Genomic DNA, 9,620 nt, shown 5'->3' on the forward strand with positions numbered 1-9,620 from the left:
GATGAATTGTCACTTTTAGGTTTTCTACCCAGTTACCAAAAAAGAAACATTTGGAATAGTATGCGCTGTGGCAAGCACACGGTTTGCATGTGTTACTTCGAAGGCAAAAAAAATCTAAAATACAAGAAAACACAAAAACCTACATTCAACCAGTGTGGGGTATGGCCCATGACTCTCTGAGGTGGTAGGTACCTCCAGGTACCCCCTCCATGCCAGGGCGCCCTGAATTTATGTTTATTAACAGCTCCTCCACCGGGGTCAAGACAATTTGAGGGCCAGATCCAGTCTGCCGACTGTCGGCCTTTTCACGATTGGCTTAAAAAAATGGCTTATTTAAATTTATACCAATACGATGGTGGGAAAAGCTTACCAGTTTGTATGTTTTTTATACTTCATTTTTATACTTGATCCTCTGACCGCTTGGAAGCAATCGGAGTAGGCCTACATATTGTTTTAGAAGAAAGGGGTTATGTGGTAGGATCTTTAAGAATGCTTAACTGGGATATTTATATATTCATGGCTCAAATATTAAGGATCATGCTTTTGACGTGTAACTAACGCATTTACGCGGTCAGCGATCCGCTGCCAGGCTATGGTTCTCCGGGTTCCAGAGGTTTTAGCGTTCCCTTTTCTTGTGATAATGTCCTTCTCCTCGTCATAGCTCTCCAGGAGAACCTGGGGTTCCATTTCATTGAAATAAGCGGCCCGTTTCGCCATATCGATCAGGGTTTCCATGATCCATACATCACGTCTTTTTAAGTTTGGCGTGGACGCGCACAACCCTGTGTTAACCAACCCCGAGTTGATTGAACTAATGCATAACCGCTGCTGTGGAACCGAAAACTCTGGGTTGGTCGGCACAGGGTCAATCAACCTAGAGTTCAGCGTTAACTCAGTGTTTGTTAAACCTCCGTTCGTGGAACACCCCTCTGAGGTCCGTTTCACAAAGCAGGTTCAAGAAACTGAGTTTCAACCTGAACTCTGAGTTGAGGTTAGTAGTTAGTAGTTAGTAGTTGATCTACTCTGAGATAGAAAACTCTGAGTTTCCGGTTTCACAACAGCAGATTTGAGTTAGTTTAGTAAACTCTGAGTAGTTTAACCCGGAGTTAAGCGCGTGCGCCACAACTTTAAAAAGCCAGCATCAATGGAGCCCCGATTCGACGAGTCACCATGGCAACGGGGAAGCGGAGGGCGACGTTTTAATGCGCTCATAGTGCAACACCACCAACAGAGAGAGAGACGGCGTTTAAACTTACTCATTGCTGCTCTCGTCAATAAGTTTAAATGTAGTCCTTTGCAATCACAATAATATCACAGGGGGAAACTGCTTGAATGGTAGACTATTCATTTATTTCATTTAGGTGCAATCCTTCGGAGGAGAAGCGCACTTGGCAGCAGTTTAAGATGAAATATGAAAACATTGTTCAAACAGATAAGACTTGTGGCGCATGAGGTACAGCGGGTCGTTCTCTAATCAGATGGTTGGCAGTTCGGATTCCAGCTTTTTTATTTTTTTTTATTTAATTTAATATCTTTTTTTTTTATTTTTTAAATGTAACCTCATTTTGATCATGTTTTACACTGTAACGTAAATATTAAGTGGCTATTTGACTGTGCAGTTGTTTTATCCCCAACATAATGCTGTGTTCACACAAATGTCTTCTCATCTATATCATGTTCTGTTAAATAATTAAGCCTATTTAAACTAACACACACTTCTACAACAGAAAGAAGGCAGATGCCCGTAAAATGGGTGGTGGCCCAGCACCGCCACTTCTAACGGAGGCAGAGGAGCTGGCCCTAAACCAGAATATTAGTATATTATTCTGGGATAGCCACTTTGTGTATCGCTAACTAGTTGCCTAGCAACCAAGTAACGTTTATGTATGGTTAAATCTGTAATCTTAATCTGTCATCAATCTGTTATATTTTAAACAGTTGTTTACATTTATGTGAACATGTCTGACAGCTTACTGTCTGTATTTTTATGTCTTGTCTAGTTTTACGAATCTGAATGGAATTAAGTGAGAGATGGAAAATAAATGAAATCAGTTCAAGTTTCATGGAAGAAAAGTCCCGCTCTTCATTTTATTCTCGTTAGCTATCTGTCTGTGCTTTGTAGTGGACACAACTGCCAGGACAGAATATCACACAATATAACACAATAACACTTCCCAACAAGCTATCATGACATGGGACCAATGGATGCCTTGGACGTCTAGTTAAATATGATGTTGATGATGATTTTGTTATTAAAAGACCATCTACTTACCTGATGTTTCTGTAAGAGAAATATTAATAGATGATAAACGTTTTTATGTAAGACTGATGATAAAGGAGAAATTACCTGCTTTGATAAGGGAATATTTGCTGTCCTGAGGGGTGTTCCACGAACGGAGGTTTAACAAACACTGAGTTAACGCTGAACTCTAGGTTGATTGACCCTGTGCCGACCAACCCAGAGTTTTCGGTTCCACAGCAGCGGTTATGCATTAGTTCAATCAACTCGGGGTTGGTTAACACAGGGTTGTGCGCGTCCACGCCAAACTTAAAAAGACGTGATGTATGGATCATGGAAACCCTGATCGATATGGCGAAACGGGCCGCTTATTTCAATGAAATGGAACCCCAGGTTCTCCTGGAGAGCTATGACGAGGAGAAGGACATTATCACAAGAAAAGGGAACGCTAAAACCTCTGGAACCCGGAGAACCATAGCCTGGCAGCGGATCGCTGACCGCGTAAATGCGTTAGTTACACGTCAAAAGCATGATCCTTAATATTTGAGCCATGAATATATAAATATCCTAGTTAAGCATTCTTAAAGATCCTACCACATAACCCCTTTCTTCTAAAACAATATGTACTCCGATTGCTTCCAAGCGGTCAGAGGATCAAGTATAAAAATGAAGTATAAAAAACATACAAACTGGTAAGCTTTTCCCACCATCGTATTGGTATAAATTTAAATAAGCCATTTTTTTAAGCCAATCGTGAAAAGGTCGATAGTCGGCAGACTGGATCTGGCCCTCAAATTGTCTTGACCCCGGTGGAGGAGCTGTTAATAAACATAAATTCAGGGCGCCCTGGCATGGAGGGGGTACCTGGAGGTACCTACCACCTCAGAGAGTCATGGGCCATACCCCACACTGGTTGAATGTAGGTTTTTGTGTTTTCTTGTATTTTAGATTTTTTTTGCCTTCGAAGTAACACATGCAAACCGTGTGCTTGCCACAGCGCATACCAGAGATGGAAATTAACTTTTTTGCCCACCAGCCACTGTGGCAGGTAGATTTAAAAATCTACCAGCCACTCATCTTTTTTACCAGCCACTTTTTATACGCTATATATTTTTTAATATATGCGTACATTTTAAACAATATAATAGTAACAATAGATAAGAAAAGTGTTTTTCATACACATCAGTTGGTGTTACGATGACAAGTTTGGGGATAATTCATCTATACAAAGTATTTTCATTAAAAAACGAATTGACATATTAATAATAAAACAACATGCATGGCTACACCATCATAAGTCAATAGGAACATTTGTTTTTTTGTATTTACATGTGACTGTATACAAATGTGTCCACACAGACATGGTAACTAACGTATGATAGTAAGCATTATATGCCCTTAACACTAATATTCAGAAGAAAATATGTGTGGCATTCAGTCCAATGCTGAAAATATATCTGTGGCATTCAGTAGGCCAATGCTGTGGTAAAGTGTGTAAAGTATGACCAAGTGTTTCTTTCTGTTCAATAGATAGAACTTTATCAATCCCCTGTAGGAGAAATTTGTTAATGTTTGTCCCTATAAAACAATAATGGTAAAATAATAAATACAAAACACGACGGTAACTGAGTAGGTCAAACCGTCCAATCTGAAGGCTCTACTTAACCACTCCCCCTACTCACTTCCACCAATGCGAAGCGAACAGAACTGAGTAGGGGAGGGCGTAGCCTAACTAGTTTGTGAACGACCCAGAGAAACGCAACTCAAATTCAATGTGAACATATATGAGGCTTTAATAAAATCCCGGACGATTTAGAAATTCCGACACACATTTTTTAAAAGTGTGTCAAAAAGAGGGCTTGTCCGGGCAAAAGAGGACGTCTGGTTACCATACCGTGTGGCGTGTGAGCGTGTGCATGGGTTGAATTGCGTGTGTCTCACGCCGAACGCGTGAGACTTGAGAGCCCTGTTACCGATATTATCCCGGATATTGACAGTCGCAGTTCAGCAAAAGAGGCGTAGAGGAAGAAGGGGCCCGGATGTTGACAGTAATGGTTGTGGAACTGTGCAGCGCCGTATAACGAATGTATTAGATATGCAAATTTGATCGGACCTGACTGGAAAGTATTACCCGCCACAGTGGCGGGTGAAGTGACACAATTCACCCGCCACCATACAAATCCACCCGCAAATGGCGTGTGGCGGGTGTTAATTTCCATCCCTGGCGCATACTATTCCAAATGTTTCTTTTTTGGTAACTGGGTAGAAAACCTAAAAGTGACAATTCATCAACTTCACAGATCAAGATGGATCAGTGCTTGTATGAAGCCGCCGGCTACGATCGAACATTCTCCAGTGGATGCAAGTCCGTTAGGACTATTTTATACTTTATGTTGTAAATGCCTCTCGGCATAGTACTCAGACAATATTGCTCTTTGTATGATAGGAGGCCGATACAAATCTTGGATGGGTCATCTGAAACGACTGTGATGTGCTCAGCATCTCCAGCATTATAGCCTAGATAAAACTACCATTTGAAAAAAACGGAGGGCTACGCAAATAGTCTGGAGTGAACTGAGGCCAGGTCCTCGATTGGTAGTGTTGGCTATGTAAGGCTATTTAAATATATTAAAGATTTGCGCGAGAATCTATATCTCTCCACTCCAGCAAAAAGTCATCCAATATGCCAAGATGTCGAGCCGTGGTCTTATCAATCGCTCCCGGTGGATTGCACGTATAATTTGCGCTCTGATATCAGCAGTTCTCTCATCAAAAGGGCATGCCATTGTGAACACATGAAATCTGCGGTGAACGCCGGTTGAAATACCCAAAACCGGGTTATGTTTCAAACTTAACCTGCGCAAAACCTGGTCCGACCAGGTTTGATTCAGAGCATATGTTGCTATAGCAACTAACATACCGTGATCCTTTTGGAACGGAAAACCTAGGGTTACAGCAAACCCTGGGTTAACTTACCCGGTTATGTGATAAAACCGGCTTTGTGGAACACCCCACTGGTAAATTGGGTGTGTTGTTGTGTTATGTGCAGTGAGCTAATTTCTTTTTCACTGTTCAATGATTATCTTCAAGACAGCCAAAAGTCCTTAAGCTCATGTCAAAACCCTTTTTGTACAGTTTTGCAGTTAGCCTAATTGAAGAAAAAAAGGAAACATGTAAATATTGCATGTCCTACATCAATAAGGATGCTGTCGCTATAGAAAGAGAAAGACATATTTCTGTTTCGTGTTCTTTTTCTCACGTAGCCTAAACTGAATCCTGCTAACCGCTGACAACTCACATTGCCCCAATGCATTTCTCATTATGGTTTGCTTATCCTTAGATATGTCCAGACATTGAATTGGTGAAGACAATGATGTTGTAACTCTGTGAATATTATGTAGATTGAAACATTTCAGTTGGCTTTTGACTGACATGGAGCCTAAACCATGCCATAAAGTGAGTTTTAAAGTGAACTATTCCTTAAAGACAGTAACCTAACCATTTTTAGGTTGAAGATGACCTGTCTTAATCTCATATTAATGTTGATAATAATGCGGTTTTTTTTTACCCTGGCAGGTGGACCAAGATGTTGTCAGTATGATGGATGAGGAAACCCTGTCAAAGTACATTCCTCATTTTGGAGACCGTGTGTTTGCCAAAAATTGGACAGGCTCAGCCTCAGCAGAAGCTGGGAGCAATGCAGATAAGAAAAATAAACTTATAGAACGCTTGCGAGGTAAAATTAAACTTCCAAGCTCTGGCCAAGCAACAGCAAGCTCATCAAATCATACTTGCTCTGGACCTGGTTTGGGAAACAAGAATGCTGCACGAAAAACAAGAAAAATAGAACTGGGTTGGATGAATTATCAAGATGGTTATTTCAGGCAGGTTAGACGACCAACTGGTGGGGGCACAAGAGAGATCATTGCCAGGAAAGATGACACTTTGAACAAAATTCTAGGAGATGGGAAGAAAATATTTTTTCCCAAGGGTAAATCTTCAAAAGGAAGAGTTGAGGACTTTGACTTCACACTTTGTGTTATGGGCTCAGAGGAGCCCTTAGATTGCACACTTACAGTTGGGGCGTTGTACGATACAACTCATCATAAAATTCTCAGGTTGTACATTTGCTCAAAGAAAAGTGATGATTCAGATTTAAGTGACTCATCAGCACAAGCCAAGTCACCAGAGAGATCCCAGACAGCAGAGGCTCCCACCTCACCAGATCTTTCCCCCAAATCTTCCTCTCATACCATGTCACCTGAGTGCTCTTGGAGCTCTCTGTCCTCCGACGGGCCTTTGTCTAGCTCCAGCCCTTTCATGCATGCAGGTGTACCATCAACTTTGATTTCGAATTCTACCCCAACTTCTCTACAAACGACATCTAAACCATCTATGGCCCAGATATTTAGTCTATCTCCTGATAATGAAGTTATTTTCCTTGATGATGATGGAAACATTTCCTTGGATGTTCTCTGTGACACACTGATTTATCAGCCTATCCATGCTTCTGAGCAGCAGGCATCAGATAATGTCATTGAACTTCAAGTGGATTCCAACCCTGCCTTCCAGTACCAGAGATTGCAGAATAATCCAGCAAGTGATAGAAATCCTGAGAATCCTGAATCCATGACTGAAGTACAAAGTTCCAACCTTGTGCCCACAACAACTCCGTTGATAGTCAGTCAGCACCACCTGAAGTCATAAATCAGGAAGCAAGTTCAAACCACACCTCAACAACCAGCTCATCTGTACATTTCTATGAGAATCCAGAGAACATAGTTGAGAAGCAGACCATTATCATTCGCACAGTGCATTGTCTTTCTGACATGATTGAGGCATTTTCAGATGAGAATATACTACATGCCAATATTAGGCGTGTGCTGGAAAATGGTGAGTTGGAGAATGGAGTTGGAAGTGGGCTTGTTATGGACTGTCTCACTGATTTCTGGAGCAAATTCTATGCATCAAGAACCTCTGGAACCACATACAAGATCCCTACATTGCATCATGCCTTTCAAGAAAGGGAGTGGAAAGCTGTTGCCCGTATTCTGGCCTTTGGATGGCAGAGATTTGAATACATACCAGCTCAGCTGGCTCCACCATTTCTTAAGGAAGCCCTTTCCATATCTTCAAAAAAGAAGGATGAGAAGGATGCACTTACAGAGGCTTTGACTGATTTCAAGGGAGCTGATATGGAAGAGCTTCTCACCATTCTGAGCAGTCACAACTGCACCATTCTACCAACAGAACAAAATTTACCATATTGTTGAAAGAAATCGCACACAAGGAGTTGGTACAACAGCCATCATTTATAATAAAGTGCTGGAAGCCAGTCCTGGAAACTATTGGAGAGTCTTTGAGTGGTGGAGTGCTGGACAAGATACTTGCTAATCTTCAACCAAAGGCAAGAAGTATCACAAAATACATTCAGTTTCCAAACTCAATGTCACCAGCAGAGAGGACCACCTCTCTTCATCTTCTGAGATTTGTCAGAGAAATTGATCAGAGAGAGATTGGACAGTTCCTTAGGTTCTGCACAGGGTCTGACCTTTTTCTGTCAAAAACCATCAAGGTTACATTCACCGACATGTCTGAGTTCTCCCGAAGGCCTGTGGCCCACACCTGCACTTGTGGACTGGAACTTGCATGCAACTACAGCACTTATTCAGAATTCAGGTCAGAGTTTCTGTCTGTGTTGCAAAGTGGAATATGGGTGATGGATATGGACTAAAAATAGTATGTGAAGTGAAGACCTCAGAATGGTCATGGCTGTGATGTTCTTAAGAAATTGCACTGATCTTTAGCAATGAACCTGCACATGTATACATCCATCAGGGAGCGAAACATAGATTATACCACTTAACTACAATCAGCCACTAGGCGTCTTTCAACAGTGTCATGAGGACCATAAATGCTACAAACATTACACTAAGGGCTAAGTATTTCAAAGACTACAACATATTGTTCTTAGAGGAGCGATGTTGTGTTTGTTGTAATTTGTAAATGTTGTATTTCTAGAGCATTTTGTATACAGTATATTTGTTTAGCATCCACAAAGGTGGAACAGTGGCTTAACCAAAAGCCAACAATGTCCTATTAACTTCAAAATGTTACATGCTTGAAGATACTTTACAGAGATAATGCATTTTGATAAAATTTTGCAGTTTTGCACAAAAAGTTGAAGTTGTTTACAGAAGGGTTAAGAAACTTACAAGTTATTTTGACTGAACCTATAATGTACCAGATAGCAAAATCTGAAGGACACATGAGATCACTTACATGATTTGAGAGGGTTTTCACTACAAAGGTGGCTTAAACACTTATAATTACATAATAATATACATATACATACATTACATTCCCACTCACAGAAATAAACAGAAACTCAAAACACTCATTACTCAAATGTAACCGTGTAGTTCATTCATTTAAATATAATTTGTATGTATCAATGTTGTAGTAGAAGGAGGTAGATTTTTCTTTTCAATTTATGATCTCTTTAAAATTCAAGGCACTGTGGAAAAAAAGTCACACTTGAGTAAATATTTCAATAAAGACAATTTATTTACAAAATATAGAAATGTGACGCTGTATTCTTGGAAAAGTTGTATGTAAAAACTGGCCAACTGTTTGTGGTTGAATGTTTTTCCATTGTTGTTAAAATTAAACCTAAACAGTGTTTGTAAATTACAGTGTTTGTAATGCTAGGCAGATCTTCAAACCTGGAAGAGTTTATATTGCCAGTACTGTTCTATGTTGTCAGTGTCAAATTCAAAGTGCTATATATACATTTTTCTAAACACACTTAAATGAATATTTGACTTAAGTAGAACAGGTTTCAGCAGTCTTACCTCTATCTAAAGTTATACAAATAAGCTAGTGACCACTGCCCTATATGCTGCCAACACCATCATTCCTCCCAGGTGTCAGGCCCCTTATTCTCTTCCTTTGATTCAAGAAAAAACATTACACAGAATATTGCTGTATTGTTTGTTTATAATTCAGAAGTATGATATTTACACTCTTTCCCATCCTTCTCCACCTCCATGCACTCCTGGAAGGATTCCCCCGGGATTCTCCGCTGTTCCATCTAGATTCGAGGAGGATTATTTTGTAGGGAAAAACTTGTAGTTTCGATTTGAAATAAAAAATTTTGTGACCCAAGTCCTGTTTCTTTTCTGATGCACCTCGTATGTTGGCCTATATGCATTTAATTTATATGCCAATTTTGAGAAATTATTATTTTTTGCCTAATTTGATTAGACCCTGCACTTTCCCGGGTCATAGTTCATGTTATTTAAATGAAAGCACTGTCTTATGAGTTTGCAATGTTTGCAATGAAAATGTTTCATCAATTAAAAGGTTTCAACTGTTTGTA

The 9,620-nt window shown here is 40.2% G+C and overlaps 1 protein-coding gene across 1 annotated transcript; it reads left to right on the forward strand.

Moving 5' to 3' along the window:
- The first annotated feature begins 5,453 nt into the window (after positions 1–5,453).
- LOC130386682 (uncharacterized) lies at positions 5,454–9,353 on the forward strand. The gene is made up of 2 exons (XM_056595705.1): positions 5,454–5,695; positions 5,816–9,353. Exons 1-2 carry the CDS (start codon positions 5,672–5,674, stop codon positions 6,944–6,946), a joined length of 1,155 nt encoding a protein of 384 aa, XP_056451680.1. The 5' UTR covers positions 5,454–5,671; the 3' UTR covers positions 6,947–9,353.
- The last annotated feature ends 267 nt before the right edge of the window (positions 9,354–9,620 follow it).

The sequence above is a fragment of the Gadus chalcogrammus genome, chromosome 7, assembly GCF_026213295.1.
Source record: "Gadus chalcogrammus isolate NIFS_2021 chromosome 7, NIFS_Gcha_1.0, whole genome shotgun sequence".
NCBI classification, from domain to species: domain Eukaryota; kingdom Metazoa; phylum Chordata; class Actinopteri; order Gadiformes; family Gadidae; genus Gadus; species Gadus chalcogrammus.

Coding starts and splice junctions, on each gene's coding strand:
- LOC130386682 (XM_056595705.1), top strand. CDS start 5,672: ATGGAGCCTAAACCATGCCATAAA. Junction 5,696..5,815: donor AGCCTAAACCATGCCATAAA/GTGAGTTTTAAA, acceptor TTACCCTGGCAG/GTGGACCAAGATGTTGTCAG.